General features: G+C 44.6%; 1 protein-coding gene across 1 annotated transcript in view; it reads left to right on the forward strand.

Annotated features, from left to right (window-relative positions):
- Positions 1-18,590, forward strand: part of MYOM3 (myomesin 3) — an 82,604-nt gene that overhangs the window by 50,762 nt on the left and 13,252 nt on the right. Inside the window, exons 22-33 of the mRNA XM_060258344.1 lie at positions 65-221; positions 3,595-3,704; positions 5,600-5,644; positions 8,336-8,472; positions 10,994-11,138; positions 13,738-13,797; positions 15,236-15,303; positions 15,709-15,819; positions 16,296-16,383; positions 17,397-17,435; positions 17,586-17,691; positions 18,197-18,360. Of these exons, the coding sequence (XP_060114327.1) occupies positions 65-221; positions 3,595-3,704; positions 5,600-5,644; positions 8,336-8,472; positions 10,994-11,138; positions 13,738-13,797; positions 15,236-15,303; positions 15,709-15,819; positions 16,296-16,383; positions 17,397-17,435; positions 17,586-17,691; positions 18,197-18,360 (1,230 nt within the window). The remainder of the gene's footprint in view (positions 1-64; positions 222-3,594; positions 3,705-5,599; positions 5,645-8,335; positions 8,473-10,993; positions 11,139-13,737; positions 13,798-15,235; positions 15,304-15,708; positions 15,820-16,295; positions 16,384-17,396; positions 17,436-17,585; positions 17,692-18,196; positions 18,361-18,590) is intronic.

Below are 18,590 nucleotides of genomic sequence, written 5' to 3' on the forward strand. Positions count from 1 at the left end.
AAGTGTGTCACTTGGAGCTCCTCGAAGGAAGGGTAGGATAAAACTGTGAAAATATATTTTGCAGGCACCAAAGAAATTGAAGTCGGGGTAGACGAGGAAGGATTCATCTATCTGGCCTTTGAAGCTCCTGAAGTAGTTGATACCTCAGAGTTTATCTGGTCCAAGGATTATGAAGGACCTCCGAAACCCGACAGGGTTGAAATTGTTGACAAGGATGATAAGTAAGCCTTTGGTGTGAAGCAAGAGTTGCTCTCGTTTTTGCTGTCTCTGCTCCACTGCCTTTAACAGAAGCCATATGCAGAAATTAAGCAGGTGGAGTTTCCTCCCAACATTTTGGCCCATTACGCATGGGTGTTTCCCCTCATTCTTACTGTGCATGTCTGTTGGGTTTTCTTTTTTGTTTTGCATTGGTTTTCCTCCCTTCAGTGCTCAGTTTGCTTTCTGGTCACCATTTCCCTGGGTTTTCTGAAAGCATCAGGTCATGTGCCACGGATCAAGCCCAGCAGTAGGTGTGGCAGTCACAGCCAATGCTCAGCGTCTGTGTGTGTGTGTGTCTGTGTGTGCATATGTGCACACACATGTGGAAGGGGCTAGTCAAGTTGTTCAAAAAGCATTTTCCCCTCCTCCCATCTCAGTGTCCCCACAGATCCCTTATTCATCCCACTCCCACCTCTGTCTCCAGGGTCTAGTGGATGTGTTTCTCTGCTTTGGTCATTAATCACTTGAAATGTCTGCAGTTGGCATGGCAATGAGGGAATCTCCCCTCTTCTCCCTTCTCTCTCTCCAGCTTCCTGCCCATGGGTGTATGTCAACTGGGCATTACTATGCTCTCTTTTGCCTTTGGTGGATACTTATTTAAAACATTAAAACTGACAGGGAAATAATTCAGCATTGGCTTGTATGGCAATGAAGGAGGAGGACGGTGGAGGGAGGTGACACTTTTCCATTTTTCACAGTGGCCAGTAACTCAGCAGAGTCCCCTAGAGATTGGCAATAGGGAAAAGGGGGCTTTGCAGCTGTTGTAGTCAGTTTCAAAAACAGTTTTATCAGTTTCGCAACGATTTTCTTCCTTTGCCTGCTTCCTTTGTGCTTCCTTTCATTCAAGGAACCAAACTAAAGGTCAAGGTAGTCCCCTGTGCAAGCACCAGTTGTTTTCGACTCTGGGGTGATGTCGCATCACGACGTTTTCACGGCAGACTTTTTATGGGGTGGTTTGCCATTGCTTTCCCCAGTCATCTACACTTTCCCCCCAGCAAGCTGGGTACTCATTTTACTGACCTCAGAAGGATGGAAGGCTGAGTCAACCTGGAGCCAGCTACCTGAACCCAGCTTCTGCTGGGATCAAACTCAGGTCATAAGCAGAGAGTTCGGACTGCAGTACTGCAGCTTTACCACTCTGCACCACGGGGCTCCTTTGGGCTTCCTTTCATTCAAGGAACTGAACTACAAGGATTTAAATGGAAGGTGCTCACTTGTGTCACTGCTGCACAGCTGTGATATGGCAATTACATTTAACAAAAAAAACTTTGGACACCACTCTACACATCACCAGTGATATTCCCACCCCCAATTTAATAAAACTGCAAAAAAAAAATGGTTATAGCTGCAGGTGCATAAGGCAGAATCCAGAGTCAAACTTAAAGGCTTGACTGCTTGAAAAACCTGCAGTAAGCACTGCATGCATAATAGGCCTTTACACCTCCACATCAGGAAAAAATAAATCAGGTTGCTAAAGACCCAGGAACAGGGCCAACAAAATTATGAACACCCTAAGTGAAGCATATCCCTTAACATTAGTCAGTTTCTAACATGGCACAATGGTTTTACGTTACATATATTTTTTTAAAAATATCACAGTTTGAGGTGATTAGAATTTTAGATGGTGTCTGAGCATGAACAATTTCCTGAGAAAGATTCCACTCATGCCGCATAATAGCCAGGCAGCATAAAGACACATTGATCTTCTGTGTTCTCAGATTCCAGGAAACTGTAGCAATTCATTGAGTGTACTCATGTTAGGGCTGTCAACTTCCAGGGTGTGTGTGTGGAGATCTCCTGGAATTATAACTGATCTCCAGATGACAGTCAGTTCCCCTGGACAAAATGCTGCTCTCTTGGGAAGTACCACCAAATCTCCAGGTATTTCCCAAGTGAGAGTTGGCAACCCTAATACATGTGATTGCAGTGAAAGAGAATTAGAAGAATAGGCAAGGGATCCGAATCTTTATGGCAACCTATGTGGAAAGGGTTTGCAAGGGAAGCCTTTCCAAAGTTACACACAACATATTCTGATGAGACTATGACATTAGAGAGAACATCAAGGTTATGGCTGTATTGCATAAGTATAGTGTATATTATATATACTTCTTATCAGACCTCGGATTCAGTGGGAGCTCACAGGAGTGCAGCTCCTGAACCTTTCTGAGAGTTCCACCTCCTCCTTCCCACCTTGTCCATTGAATAGTAGGTGCAGCTGCATAACAATCCCTGGATGAGCTCCACCACCTATTTTTCTACAAAACTACCCCTGCTTCTTATATGTGCTATAATATCACCAGGGAATCCTGGGAATGGTAGCTGAAGAAGAAACGTTAAAACGCTTGGGGCTCTTTAGCTTGGAGAAATGTCGACTGTGGGGTGACATGATAGAGGTTTACAAGATTATGCATGGGATGGAGAAAGTAGAGAAAGAAGTCCTTTTCTCACAATGCAAGAACTCGTGGGCATTCGATGAAATTGCTGAGCAGTCGAGTTAGAACGGATAAAAGGAGGTCCTTCTTCACCCAAAGGGTGATTATCATGTGGAATTCACTGCCACAGGAGGTGGTGGCGGCTACAAGCATAGCCAGCTTCAAGAGGGGGTTAGATAAAAATATGGAGCAGAGGTCCATCAGTGGCTATTAGCCACAGTGTGTATATATATGTATATATGTGTGTGTGTGTGTATATAATTTTTTTGGCCACTGTGTGACACTGTGTGGCTTCTCTTATGTTCTTATATTGTTTATTGGATATTCTCTATCCCCACCTCCACAAAACTACAGTTTCCAGGATTCCTTAAGGAGAGGGAATTCCGTGCTCTTTGTGGTCCCTGCACTACAGAAAACAGCAATTATATGGTCCACCTAACCAAGTTCTGCAGGAAAATCTGGGTTCTGAAACTCGTGTGAATTATGAAAATCGAGCATATTTGCATAATTTATTGTTTTGCATAAATTATCACACATTGGTTGCTAGTTTGAATAGCTTACTTTGGTTCTGCTAGCAGCAAGGACACTTGAAACTCTATGCCCCACCTTGTCTTCAGTCACTGGAAATATTCAGCTGCCTGTCTGATTTTAATTAAGCATTTAGGCCATAAAGAGTAGAAATTTGCATTACAAATGAAAGTTATTCTCAGGAAGTTGCATTCTGCAACTATTCCAACATTCTGCATACACACACATACCCCGATGCATAATCCTTAGCAGATTCAGGAGAATATAGTATACATCATATAATCTTTAAAATAAATAAATATACACCAACCTGACTACATTAAGTCTGTGCTGCAAATACACCTTAATTGGTGTGTTTCTTCTTTTTCTTCTTTAGATCTAAGCTCATCCTGAAGTATGGTACTGAAAGAGATCTGGGAACCTACTCAGTAGAAGTAACTGACACTGATGAAGACATTTCTGCTAGTCATGTTTTGACTGAAGAAGGTAAAAATCCATATTTACAATAACCTTGCTGATCCTGACACATGAGCATGATCAGATGCAAATTCCTACCAAACTACTGGGTCCAAAACTGTGGCTTCCACCAGTATTCTCCTCCTGCCCTTGTACCGACCCAATGGTCAGTCACTTGACTAACTGGTTCCTCAAAGCCCTACAATTGATTGCATTCTTGGGATCTCTTGAGGCCTTCTTTGTCACATGGAAAACAGGTCTTCGGGCTGACTGGTAAATGTTTTCTTCTTCTATCCACACAGACATCTCTCAAGTAAAATCCAGGGAAGTCTCCACTCAATAATTTTCATTTCAAAACAACATCCTTACAGTTCTTTAAGGTGGCCCTGAGCCAATAGTGGCCACCTGATATGGGTGATAGTCCATCAGGGGCTGGAGGTCCAATTTTGCTGCCTTCAATGGACTGCAAGTTAGAATAGTTATTTAATTTAGCTAGAATATTCATTTATGCGCCCCTTCTCTCTGTAAAAAGACCACAAGTGACTTACTGATTGAAAATGCAATCCAAATAAAGAAAAGAATATAACTTAAATATACAAACAAGTTAGACTTTTGGGTCTGTCCTGAATCTAGTGGGCCAGCTTGTCCAGTGCCACAGGGCACAAGACTACCGTTTTTGCACACAGCTTACCTCGCAGTCACAATCCTGTTCCCTCCGCAGTGTCTGTTGGATTTCCTACCATCTGCGCCAGAGTTACAGGAAGTGCCGTGGCTTTTGAGTAGCAAACGTAAACTGGGTTTTAGCAGTTTACGTTTGCTACGCAGAAGCCGCGACACTTCCTGTAACTTCGGCGCAGATGTTGGGAAATCCGACTGGACGCTGCAGAGGGAACAGGATTGTGACTGCGAGGTAAGCTGTGTGCAAAAACGGTAAAGGGCTGAAAGCTCTTTGGCTCTTACTTCTTGACTCGCACCTCTTGTTACCCCCAAAGTTTATGCCCAACAGGAAGCACAAGGAAAAGCAAAGGTTAGATATTGTAGCTGGCCACATCATGCCTCCCAGTCAGCCCTACTTGCTCACAGAGTTTTTAGCCATGCCCAGAGTTCATACCTGAGGCTGCAAAAATGTCGGGAACTTGTCAAACACCGGACTGGTAGGACTGGTTCAGGGTATTTTGATGCTCCATTCAGCAGCATCTCAGGAATTGCCACAAACCTGGCCTTTAACAGCATGGCTCTCAAAGGTAATGATGGATATAAGCCACAAGAAATCCCACGCAACTGCCGGCTTAAGGCCCAAGAACCAGCCCTGTCCAAACGCCACAAAGTATGGCCAGCTGCATGTGGCTCAGTGGACTGTTAAGAAGAAGAGTTGGTTTTATATCCCTCCATTCACTACCTAACGGATTCTTACAGTGTCTTACAATTGCCTTCACTTCCTCTCCCTACAACAGACACCCTGTGAGGTAGGTGGAGCTGAGAGAATTGTGACTGACCCAAGGTCAACCCAGCTGGCTTCATGTGGAGTGGGGAATTAAACCCAGTTCTCCAGATCAGAGTCCACCACTTTTAGCCATTACACCAAGCTGGCTCTCTTGTCACCAGTCTGTTTTGAGTTAATGGATTTGTGGGGAAGACCTCAACCCAAGGCCATTATCCCATGCACAATATACTCTGTGATAATATCTTGCGCTCCTGTTTCTTAGACAAAAACTACTTCACAAAAGTGGGCCTCAAAGTTTCACTACTTCACAACGATATCATAGCATTTATTTCCTTCAACACTGAAGCAGCAAAAGTGCTCATGAACTGGATGGGCTTTCCCCCAAACCCTTTGCTCAGTTTTACACAATGCAAGAGAACTGGAATACTGTGCATTTAATCATTTCAGTCAAAGGCCTGATCCCACCGTTTGCATTTTCCAGAACTAGACAAGCTGCGGAAGATCAGCCATGAGATCCGGAATCCCTGTAAGTTATTCTTATTAGATTTATCAGTGCGTTTACTTACTGCCTTTCCACAACAAATAGAGCCAAGGTAGTTTACAAATACAATTAGGGTTGCCAAGTCCAATTTAAGAAATATCTGGGGACTTTGGGGGATGGAGCCAGAAGACTTTGGGGGTGGAGCCAGGAGACATTAGGGGTGGAGCCAAGATCAAAGCTGTGACAAGCATAATTGAACTCCAAAGGGAGTTCTGGCCGTCACATTTAAAGGGACGGCACACCTTTTCAATGCCTTCCTTCCATAGGAAATAATGAAGGATAGGGGCACCTTCTTTTGAGGCTCATAGAATTAGACCCCCTGGTCCAATAGTTTTGAAACTTGGGGGATATTTTGGGAATAGGGGCTAGATGCTGTACTGAAAATTTGGTGCCTCTACCTCAAAAAACAGCCCCCCCCCCAGAGCCCCAGATACCCACTGATCAATTCGCCAATATTTTCTATGGGAATAAATCTCTATAGGGAATAACAGAGTTCCCAGCAGACATTTCCCTCCCCTCCCCCTGCTTTCTGATGACCCTGAAGCGGGGGGAGGGCCTCCAAACCCGGGGGATCCCCTGCCCCCACCTGGGGATTGGCAACCCTAAATACAATTAAGATACTTTTAAAAGGTGCAGAGAAGGGCAACTAGAATGATTAAAGGGCTGGAGCACTTTCCCTATGAAGAAAGGTTGAAACGCTTGGGACTCTTTAGCTTGGAGAAACGTCGACTGCGGGGTGACATGATAGAGGTTTACAAGATAATGCATGGAATGGAGAAAGTAGAGAAAGAAGTACTTTTCTCCCTTTCTCACAATACAAGAACTCGTGGGCATTCGATGAAATTGCTGAGCAGACAGGTTAAGACGGATAAAAGGAAGTACTTCTTCACCCAAAGGGTGATTAACATGTGGAATTCACTGCCACAGGAGGTGGTGGCGGCCACAAGTATAGCCACCTTCAAGAGGGGTTTAGATAAAAATATGGAGCACAGGTCCATCAGTGGCTATTAGCCACAGTGTATGGAGCACAGGTCCATCAGTGGCTATTAGCCACAGTGTATGGAGCACAGGTCCATCAGTGGCTATTAGCCACAGTGTATGTGTGTATATAACATTTTTTGCCACTGTGTGACACAGAGTGTTGGACTTGATGGGCCGTTGGCCTGATCCAACATGGCTTCTCTTATGTTAAAAACATAACAGAAATATGATTGTGCCGGGGGAAGAGAGGAGAGGGTCATTGCTTGTATTCCTGATTGCTTACCAACAGTCCGAGACGGTCTACTGAAAGTTCCAGACAGGGCCGGATTAACAATTAGGCCAAATAGGCACCGGCCTATGGGCCCCCATGCCTTTAGGGGCCCCGGGATGGCTTTCCCCCCTGCTTGCAGCCCTCCCAATGTGCACACACAGCCAGCAACTGAGCTGCTCGTTGCCCAATTTGGCTGGTGCAGCTGCTGCTGGTGTCATTGCTAAGTTTGCCTCTCCCCTGCAGCTTAGTAAAAGGGGCTTTTAAGAAGCTGCCTGCAGGCTGCAGAAGGGCTGTGGGTGGCGGGGCGGGTGCTCAGACCCTGAGATAATTTGCGAGGGGGCGGGACCAAGATTTCGACTGCCTAGGGGCCTCCACAGGGTTTAATCCTGCACTGGTTCCAGAACCAGCTGAAGATGCTTGCAAAATCTGTGCTAGTGGATGGAAGCAGAGGTGAAGTATCAATAATGCACATTCCACTCTTGCTTCAACATTGATAGCATGTGCCATGAGATGTCGTCAGGCCCATCCACCAGATCGTATAAATCTGTGAGGGGAGAGCTGCTGGGGGAAGGGCTGGCCCCACCCAGCAGGCACTTCAAGCAGAGATGGATTTTCCAAACTGAGCCAGAAACAAAGGGGCATGTATGACTCCAGTATTTGTCTCTATGCTTATTCTCACACCCTGTGCCCAAATCCCATCCCTAATCTCAAAGCTGCCGCACACTGGAGATAGTCAAATTTAGTAGACATGGACAGCAGCTCTTCCTTCTAAAGAAGTACACATACTAAATTCTTTTGTTGCTGAGCCACAATTTTTTCTTCGTTATTTATTTACTTGCCTCATTTATAACCTGCCTTTTCCCACAGTGGGGACTCAAACCAGCTCATGTATTTCTCCTTGCCTTCCTTGTAGTCTCACAGCAACAACTCTGAGGTAGTTTCGGCTGAGCTTGTGTGACTGGCCTAAGGTCAACAAGCAACCTTCCGGAACAGAGACAGAGTTTGAATTTGATCCTGGTCCAATGCTCTAGCCAAGCAGGGAGGTCTGAGTATTGCAACTGGTTAGCAAGGAGCTTTGAAAGAACATGGGGGTAGAGCCTTCCTGGCAGGAAGACCGAAAAACTGATGCTTCTTTGAAAGACTCCCAACATCTCACTAGGCACCCACCCATTCACCCTTTTGTCATCTTGCACGTTTGTAAATCAGCATTTGTCACAGGACCATCATAAGACCCCCTGTGACACCATGAGCCTTCCAGTAGCTGCCCCAGGGGACCCTATTGCTTGAGGAAGCAAGAACTGTGCAGACGAATTATTGCAGTGCCCGTCAGTCCACTGAGCATAACCCATTCCTGCTGAGCATTTGCCGTTCAGCCGTGGAATTCTGACAGCCCATCCTGCCTTCCTCTGGTGTTTTTTTTCTAGTGATCGAGCTGATATCCGGCTGGAACATCGAGGTTCTGGAGAAAGGGGAAGTGCGGCTCTGGCTGGAGGTTGAGAAGCTCTCCCCGGAGGCAGAGTTGGACTTGATCTTCAATGGGAAGAAGCTTTTGAGCACTCCAGTGAGTTCCCTCTCATTTGAGTTGGTCACAGGTCAGGTTGAGATGCCAAAAAAAAGAAGAAGTAATTGTCAGTGCCATGCTAAGTAGAGTTACGCTTTTTTAAATCCACTGACTTCACCACAGAATGAATCCCAACAGAGACTGGCAGCAGAATGCCAGCATTGATTTCCTTGAGGGTATTTAATTTTAAAGAGCCGCAAAGGGCTGATTTGGATTGGGGCTGTGGCACAGAGCGGGAGATGGATTCAAGTGTTTCCTACCCATGGCTCTGTTATACCCTATGAGCCATTGAAGTCAATGGCAAAACACAAGGTGTAATGTCTGGAGGCTGGGGGGAGGGGGATTGAGGGAGAGGCACCAACTTTTTAGTGTAGCTGCAGGAGCCTCTCTCGCAGAGATCCCCCAAGTTTCAAAAAGATTGGACCAGGGGGTCAAATTCCACCCTTATTTCCTATGGTGTGGAGGTGGCTCAGTGGTAGAAGAGCATCCGCTTAGTAACTAAAAGGTTCCAGGTTCAATCTCCGGCATCTCCAACAAAAAGGGTCCAGGCAAATAGACCTGAAAAACCTCAGCTTGAGACCCTGGAGAGCCACTGCCAGTCTGAGTAGACAATGCTGACTTTGATGGACTGAGGGTCTGATTCAGGATAAGGCAGCTTCATATGTTCATATGGGAAAAACTAACTCCTTCCATGGCACTGCTCACACTGCTGCAGTCCCTGGTCCAAATCAGCCCTCTGCGGCTCTTTAAAACTGAGTTCCCATGTGGAAGTTGCATGTGACATAAGTCTGCAAGACCCTGTGGTGACTGTGCGTCCTTTGGGCCTTAGAAAAATATAACTCTGCCTAAGATGGCACTATGACACTCTCATTAGGAAAATGGAGATCCGCTCTTGGGCCTACAATTGCCAAATTTCAAGAGATTTGGGGTTGGAGCCTGGGGAGGATGGGGTTTGGGGTAGGGAGGGACCTCAGTGGGGTATGATGCCATAGAGCTCCCTCTCCAAAGAAGCCATTTTCTCTAGGCGAACTAATTTCTGTAGTCTGGATATCAGTTGTAACTCCAGAAAGCTTGAGAGTCATGGAGTAAAAGGACAGGTCGTGGATCAAAAACTGGCTGAGTAATAGGAAGCAGAGAGTGAGTATAAATGGGCAGCCTTCGCAGTGGAGGACGGTAAGCAGTGGGGTGCTGCAGGGCTCGGTACTGGGTCCCATGCTCTTTAACTTGTTCATAAATGATTTAGAGTTGGGAGTGAGCAGTGAAGTGGCCAAGTTTGCGGATGACACTAAATTGTTCAGGGTGGTGAGAACCAGAGAGGATTATGAGGAACTCCAAAGGGATCTGTTGAGGCTGGGTGAGTGGGCGTCAACGTGGCAGATGCGGTTCAATGTGGCCAAGTGCAAAGTAATGCACATTGGGGCCAAGAATCCCAGCCACAAATACAAGTTGATGGGGTGTGAACTGGCAGAGACTGACCAAGAGAGAAATCTTGGGGTCGTGGTAGATAACTCACTGAAAATGTCAAGACACTGTGCGTTTGCAATAAAAAAGGCCAACGCCATGCTGGGAATTATTAGGAAGGGAATTGAAAACCAATCAGCCAGTATCATAATGCCCCTGTATAAATCGATGGTGAGGTCTCATTTGGAGTACTGTGTGCAGTTCTGGTCGCCGCACCTCAAAAAGGATATTATAGCATTGGAGAAAGTCCAGAAAAGGGCAACTAGAATGATTAAAGGGCTGGAACACTTTCCCTATGAAGAAAGGTTGAAACGCTTGGGACTCTTTAGCTTGGAGAAACGTCGACTGCGGGGTGACATGATAGAGGTTTACAAGATAATGCATGGGATGGAGAAAGTAGAGAAAGAAGTACTTTTCTCCCTTTCTCACAATACAAGAACTCATGGGCATTCGATGAAATTGCTGAGCAGACAGGTTAAAACGGATAAAAGGAAGTACTTCTTCACCCAAAGGGTGATTAACATGTGGAATTCACTGCCACAGGAGGTGGTGGCGGCCACAAGCACAGCCACCTTCAAGAGGGGTTTAGATAAAAATATGGAGCAGAGGTCCATCAGTGGCTATTAGCCACACAAAAAAAATGCCACTGTGTGACACAGAGTGTTGGACTGGATGGGCCATTGGCCTGATCTAACATGGCTTCTCTTATGTTCTTATGTTCTTATGTTAAGATCTCTCAGTCCCTTTCCACAGGGAACCTAAAAACTACAAACAGAAGTTGTGTAATGGGGCCTAGTGCAGGTAGCCTTTTGGTGCAATTGAAGGTCACCTCAAGCAAGCTCTTTCTGAATGGAGTAGAGAGGTACAAGATCAAAAATATCTAACTGTAGTATTGCTTTGCCTCAAAACCCTCTTGGGGTTATGAATGTCTGAGTTAGGAGCTGCTGCAGAAAAAAGCTCTCTACAAAGTGCAACATTGGAATGCAAAAGATGTGGCGGTTTCCTAACCGAACTGCACCTCCTTTGCTAATAACTTATTTTGATTGTTTTCTTACTTTAGGACCACAAGATCAATTTTGACCGAGCAAAGGGCCTTGTGGAACTGATCATCCAGGACTTTTGTGAAGATGACAAAGGGACATACACTGCTCAGTTGAAGGATGGCAAAGCTGCAAACCAGTTTACGCTGGCTCTGGTTGGGGATGGTATGTAGGGAACCAAGAGCACTCATATCAATGTATATGGAACAATGGGCCAGACTACATTTCCTTGCATCCTCCCCAGGTTTGCCACATAGAGCTCCCAGGTGTACTTACTAGGGGTGTGCAAAAAAAAAAAAATTGGAATTAATCGAATTCGGAAATATATGGGGCCAAAATATTCGGAATACTGTATATTTCTGAATACTGGTATCTTCCCAAAGGCATGGGAAGATACCAGATTATTTTTTTACTTTAAACTCCCCATTCCATCGTCGGACTTTTACATTGGCACGTTTAAATGCCTTCCCATCAACAGTTCTCTATGGTAGGTTTAGACAGATACCTCTCCAAAATAGATTATGCCCATGTGAATTAGGAGTCCTTGATTCTATATCCCATATTATTTTAGAATGTCCTCTCCTGGCCTCACAAGGTAGACAATTTTTAGCTGAATATCTCCAACAGAATGTATTTACTAAAAGGAAAATTCTATCCTACCTTTTAGAAGATGATAATCTCCATATTACTACATGTGTTGCGAACTTCTTAGTAGAAGCCCATAAAATTAAATCTAGGCATATGTTGCTGGGGGATTAGCCCAGCCATCAGCTACACAACAGCCCTGCAAAGCATGCATTTGCAATGCATTTTGCAAATGCATGCTTTGGATTGGCTGCTGGGGCTTCCAAAGGCGGGAAAGGAGGCAAGCAGCTTCCCTGAGGCTTCAGAAGCTCCTTTCCCGCCTTTTACATTGACTTCTGAATACTTCCGAATATTGAGTATACGACGCCGTATACTTCCGAATTGGGGGTATTCAGTGGTCTATTCAGTTCGTCCAAACCGAAAGCATACCCCTAGTACTTACCCGGCTGGCAGGAAGTGGGAGGAAGCCTTTCTGGAGTGCAGAGAACAGAGCAATGTCACTGTGTGCAACATCAATGTACCAGGCACATTTTGCAGCAACGCTTTAACATTTTGGTCAAAAACTCTATGCTAACCATAGTGTTTTGGCCAAAAATGCTAGAGTGACACCACACAACATGTCCTGTGCAATGATGTCACTTCCACATGATGTCATTGCACCAGCAAGATTGACATGGGAGGCAGCCGTTCGGGGGTGGGGCTTCCCTGCAAGCCAGCTAACTGGTGGCAGATTGGAGCCCCAGAAACTGAGGAAAAACCCACCCCATGTGGAGATCTACCAATCCTAAACTTGATCAGATCTGCACTGTGGGTTTCCTGCTCAGAATTCACTTTCTAGAACAGCAGAGCTCCAATAAGGACAGGACCGATTTTTCTAACCTGAAGACTTCAGGGAGTTGCCCTGCTGGGGAAATCTGCTTGTTGGCCTCAGTGCATGTAAGTTTTCCTAGCAGGGCATATAGTTGGGCCCCTGGGGCTATTTTAGGAAAACAGCACATGCGGGGGACTTTAAGCCCCTTCTAAAAGTGTGCATCATTGTCCCAATCTGAATCTTGGGATTTTAGTTCCAAGCACAGAATTTTTAGCGCATATCAGATCAAAAGTCATTGTGGCAGACCCAGGGAGGATGCTATCCAGGAAAATGCAAAGTAAAGTTTGGCCCAAAGATTAAAGAGTTAAGAAAGCAGACAGGAGAACTATCTGAATAATGTAGAAGGGAAGACACAGATTAAGGGATGGAATCAGCCAGAATGGAATCAGCAACAAGAGCAAAGAAGGGGAGGGAGGGAGAACAGGAGGGACACAGAGCTGATGAGACCTGAGCTTCCTTAATAAAAGAGATTTTGCTTTTTATATGTGTGAGTCCAATAGCGCAACACTCTGTAGAGTTACTCCAATCTAAGCCCAGTGATTTCAGCTCAGCGTAGGATTGCACTGCAAAAAGCTAGGGTTGTCCTTTCTAACAGTTGTAGTGTTCTGACCTGAAACCAGGCTAAACAATGCGAGGTATGATGTGACAGAACTTTTGCTGTTCCGTATACAGAATAAACCTCCCTGTGCATAGGCAAGTTAGAATAAGGAGAGGCCTAGGGTAGAACCTTTCTATCTGGTGTGATCCTTTCCTGTGTGTGGAGGACTTTTCAGTTTTCCATCTAAATTTGTAATTCGGCACATGCCCACCTCCATGCGCTTAATACGACACTGACTAGAAAGAACTGCTCCATCTGGCACAGCTCTGAGCTTCAGAATGAAATGAGCTTGCTTGGAGGCAAGTATTATATATTTATGTTATGTTATTTATAGTCCACCTTTTTTGTCAAGACTCAAAGCAGATTACTCAGGGTGAAACAATGCAGTCAAATGGTATGAGGCATCCAACAAACAATGCAATAGACTTGGATTTTTTCCAGGCGAACTGGTCTCTGAAGTCTAGAGATCAGTTTTTATTTTGGGAAGTTTCCAGATGCCACCTGTAGATCAGCAACCCTAAAGGCAGTGGAGTGAGATAATAATACAATAAACTCCTTTTCCCCTTTATAAAAGTGTCCTTCCCCCTGTCTTTGGCACACAGTTAACCTCCCACCCTGAGCCCCAACCTGGAAAATACAACAGGCCAGTATGTTGAGGAAACCTTGTCCAATAACGTTTTGTGCTGACTTGGCACTGCTTGTTCTTCCAGATTTTGATAAGCTTAAAGCAGAGGCTGATGCCAAGAAGAGAGAATGGAAGAGAAAGCATGGTAAGACAATCTCAAGGCCGCAGGCTGTGCCGGGCCTGCATTAGCTGTGTTTATGGCGAAAGATATCATCCAGAAAGGATATGAAGCCTCTGATGGAAGGATGGGGGAAGGGAAGAAAAGATGTGACAAAGGATATTTGGGGCCAAGGTGAGGAATTCTAAAAAAGAAAAGGATTTTAAAAGCCCAACATGCTTAGGAACACCATGCAGAATCGCATACACACAGTGGCATTCGTTTGGCAGCCTGTCCCATTATGAGAAAGTGAACCATGAGCTTCACAAATGGTCCTCCATTGATAGGATAACCAAGTACCAAGCAGAGTACTTTACTACATCAGGCAGGTGTAAGGAAAGTTGCATCTACTGAAATCCCTTCTTCTGCACAGCCATTAACATTAGGGGAGGAACGGTGGCTCCGTGGTAGAGCATCTGCTTGGTAAGCAGAAGGTCCCAGGTTCAATTTCCGGCATCTCCAAAAAAGGGTCCAGGCAAATAGGTGTGGAAAAACCTCCGCTTGAGATTCTGGAGAGCCGCTGCCAGTCTGAGTAGACAATACTGACTTTGATGGACCGAGGGTCTGATTCCGTATAAGGCAGCTTCATATGTCCATTGTCTTCCTTTGTGTCTCAGGTTGCTTTTTTTGATGCTTTCTGATCCATGATCATTCTAGGGAGGCAACTGTTGTCAGCTTATTGAAGCAAAATAAAACAGATATCCAGTGACACCTTACATACTAACAACATTTATTCCAGCATAAGCTTTTGGGGGGTCAGAGCTCAGCAGGACTGTTTTAGTTTTGCCCCATGCACTGGGCTTTTTTCAGGCAAGTGCTAGCCATGTCTTTAATGTGGGCTATGACAGACCATGCAGTGACTGATCTTATAAACTTTATGACTGTAGTGAGCCCTGATCTCAGTCCATGCCCAAAAGACAGTAATGTATTCAGAAGATTTTGACATGTCCCCTTCTCTCACCCTTCTATACCAGCTTGGGATTGATAACCTCCTAACCTCTGGAGCCAAGAGGACTGAGACCCTCTTGCCTGTGATCTAACTTTGGAGAGAAGCCAATGAGTAGACCAGCAAGCTAGGTAGATAGACCCGTAGGATATGAAATGAGCCTTTTGAGCACATGCAAAAGATGGGGAGTGCCCATGGCTGGGTTAGAACTCGGTTTGCACTCGGAAGGTCCCCAGTTAATTCCTCGATATCTCTAGTTTCATGCAGGATCAGATAGAAGGAGATATGAAATGCCCCCTCCTGTGGCCTTAGAGAGACCCTGCCAGTCAGAGTAGACAAGACAAACCTTCATAGGCAATGGGTCTGACTCAGTAGAAGGCAGCTTCATGAGATGTTTGGCTATGATGTACCACCAGGTAGCACAGTTAGAAGAAAAACCAGGTACAGGTGATCAGATTTGGTCTTTTTGTTCCTGAACAGGTCCACATTTTATTGAACAACTGCAATGGAAGGTCAATGAGGAATGTGAAGTGCTGCTGACTTGCAAGGTAAAGAGTAGGCTCTCAACACACTGGTGTGTTTATAAACCTGAAAAGAAAACAGAGACAAACAATACCAGCAGTCAGGGACTCATTTGCATATTAGGCCACACCCCTTGACATCACCAGGGCGTTTTTGTAGGGAAAAGCCCAGCAGGAACTCATTTGCATATTGGCTGACACAAAGCCAGCCGGAACTGTGTTCCTGCTCAGAAAAAGCCCTGCCAACAGCTAATAACCCTTAAAATTTTTACAAACCATGCAGACCTTGTCCATGACTTCCAAGTTATGCTAACTCCCTAATGGGGCTAGGAATAGGTGCTGTCCAATGTGAAAAGGGAATGGAGTGGTTACTTTCTTTCCCAACTGTCTGTCTTCTACTAAATCCTCCCTCCTTCCATTTGCTTTCTGAAGGCAGCAAACATGAAGAAGGAGACCACCTTCAAGTGGTTCATGGATAACAAAGCCAACTCAGATGGCCAATATGAGCCAAAGACAGGCAACGGGATTCTGCGGATTAAGAAGGTAAAGACCCTCAAACCGGGTTGCTAATGAATCTCTGAAGCTTTTTTTACGTGAGTTGGACCTGAGTCCCCCTCTAGCTCAGGGTGGTGTCCTCTGAGGCTCCAAACAAATGTAGATTAAATAAGAATTTGAAGAAGGGAAAAGAAAAGCTCTGGTGGACATTAACAGGCTGATTTATTTTCTCTTGATGTTCCTTCACTAACCCTTCTTCCTCTTTATGTGTTGTTTTAATTGTTCTGGTTTTTAATTTTTAAAAGCTTGTTCTAATTGTTTTGATTGTTGGCCACTTTGAAAACCCTAGCCTAAAAATGGTTTTAATTAATTAATCTATTAATTAAGGGCGGGGGGGAGACAATAAGATTCCTAGGACAGAATCTCAGTAACTCATTAGCATCAAGCAATGCTGTAATTTGCCTCTGGCCAGACTGCGCATCGTTGAATGTTGTCATTTTCATTGGTGAAATATTTTTGTCCAGATTACCAAAGCAGACAAGGGAATATACAAAGCTGTAGTTTCTGATGATCGCGGACAAGATACCACTGAACTTGACCTTACAAAGGAAGGTAACTGGACCGATTCACTCATTATAAAGTCCAGAGGTATTTCTAGCAAATGTTTATTTAGAATTCCCTGCTGAGAACGTAATTCCCAGACACAGAAAGGCCCAGTTTAGATCAAGACTATGGTGTGTGGGGAGAAGGAGCATAAGCCTTTCATTCAGGTCATTTTTCTTAACTTGAAATGGCCTCCTGAGGCTACTGTTGAGGTAATTTACTTGTAGCCATTGTAGCTATGAGGCGTATATTAAAAGAGAAAGCTGCATTATGACCAAATAGGAGGCAACTGCAACTTTAAGACCTACTAATTTTGTGCTACAACTTAAGAACAGCCGGCTTGGATCTGCTGTATTAGGAGTAAAGCTTTGTCGATGTTGATATTGAAATTCATATTGAAATTCACAGAAGCAGGCAAATCAGATGTTACAATGAGAGCAATGGCGCCACCTTGTGGATACAGTGCAGCAATGCAGCCTTCGTGTTCATATCTCGCTCACCAGTGTAGATGGTACAACAATACTCCGGATTTATATAAGCCAACTTCAGTTCACAGAAAATCTGGCTTAAACATCAATGCAGAATCGGCCTAAGTCTCCCTACTGGGGATTGTTGCTTGAGCTGGGGAACAGTTCCCTTGGGTGAAGTTGGGTCAGCCACTCTCTTTTGGTTTAGCCTACCTCACAGGGTTGTGGTGAGGATAAAAGGGAGAGGGGAGAACACTTTTCTGTCTTCTACTAAACCCTCCTTCTTCCCCCCTCCATTTGCTATTTTCCCTGAGGAAGGACAGGATTTAAAAATCAATAAAAACCCAGCTCTGTTCTGTAGCTGCAGGATGCAAAGGTTCTTGAATTCAAATATATTAGATATATATTAAAAATAACTAAGTTTTTAAAAGAGTGTTGCCCAGTTAATTGGGGAGTATTTTTTGTCTGTGATTTAAAAAAAAAAACTGATACTGTTTGCTATTGCTGTGTGTGTGTTTATTACCACTCAAGGATTTTTAAAAATTATTTTTATAGCATTTGATGAAATCCTGAAAGAACTCGCCAGGATCAGCGGTAAATCATTTTTATTTTCTAAGCCTGATGACAATAGTACTGTATAAAGATGCAAACAGATGTGATTTTCACTGTATAAAACAGAAAAAAACAAAAGAGGAGGCCTGATCACCTTTCTCAGATCCATTTCTTTTCAAATCTTCTATGTAGTTCTTTCTGCATCACCACTGAAAGTTCAACCAACTGCAGAAGGCATCAAGATCTACAGTGAAGTGAAGTACTATACTGATGCCATGAAAGCTACGTGGTATCACAAGTATGTTTTCCCCATGTGTTTTTAAAGTTTCCTAATGTGTGTGAAAGAGCCCCGTGGTGCAGAGTGGTAAAGCTGCAGTACTGCAATCGGAGCCCTCTGCTCACGACCTGAGTTCGATCCTAGCGGAAGCTGGTTCATGTAGCCGGCTCCAGGTTGACTCAGCCTTCCACCCTTCTGAGGTTGGTAAAATGAATACCCAGCTTGCTGGGGGGAAAGTGTAGATGACCGGGGAAGGCAATGGCAAACCACCCCATAAAAAGTCTGCCATGAAAACGTTGTGAAAGCAACGTCACCCCAGAGTCGAAAACGACTGGTGCTTGCACAGGGGACTACCTTTACCTTTTTAATGTGTGTGAACTGTCATTGCATACATAGCTGTAGGGCAAACAAAAATGTTTTCTTAAACATGCATCCTGAAGTTTGTAAAGCTGCTAGTGAGCCTTTTGTGGAAGCATACACACCACCAATTGTGCAATGATAATGTACTATAATTCTGCATTTTCAGCGATAAGCGTCTGGATAGTGGAGACCGGATGAAAACAGGAACAACTATGGAACAGATCTGGGTACACATCCTGGACCCCAAAGAGTCTGACAAAGGAAAATATACCCTGGAGTTGTTTGATGGACTGGAGCCACATAAACTATCAACAGACCTCTCTGGGAAAGGTAAGTGGCAACTGATGGCTTCTCATTCAGAGATGACACTCCTTCGGCCACCAGTGGGAAAGAGACCTTTCCTCTCTTTTGTGCCCAGCAAATGCCACCATGTATCCTTGGTACAGTTTATGTAGAGGTGCTGGGGCAGGGAGAGAAACAATTCTGGGATATTCCTGCAAGTTATTTAATTAAAATTGCATGCATGTTTTTAATTGTCCATATCCTTACACTGAACTGAT

Source organism: Heteronotia binoei, chromosome 17 (genome assembly GCF_032191835.1).
Source record: "Heteronotia binoei isolate CCM8104 ecotype False Entrance Well chromosome 17, APGP_CSIRO_Hbin_v1, whole genome shotgun sequence".
NCBI classification, from domain to species: domain Eukaryota; kingdom Metazoa; phylum Chordata; class Lepidosauria; order Squamata; family Gekkonidae; genus Heteronotia; species Heteronotia binoei.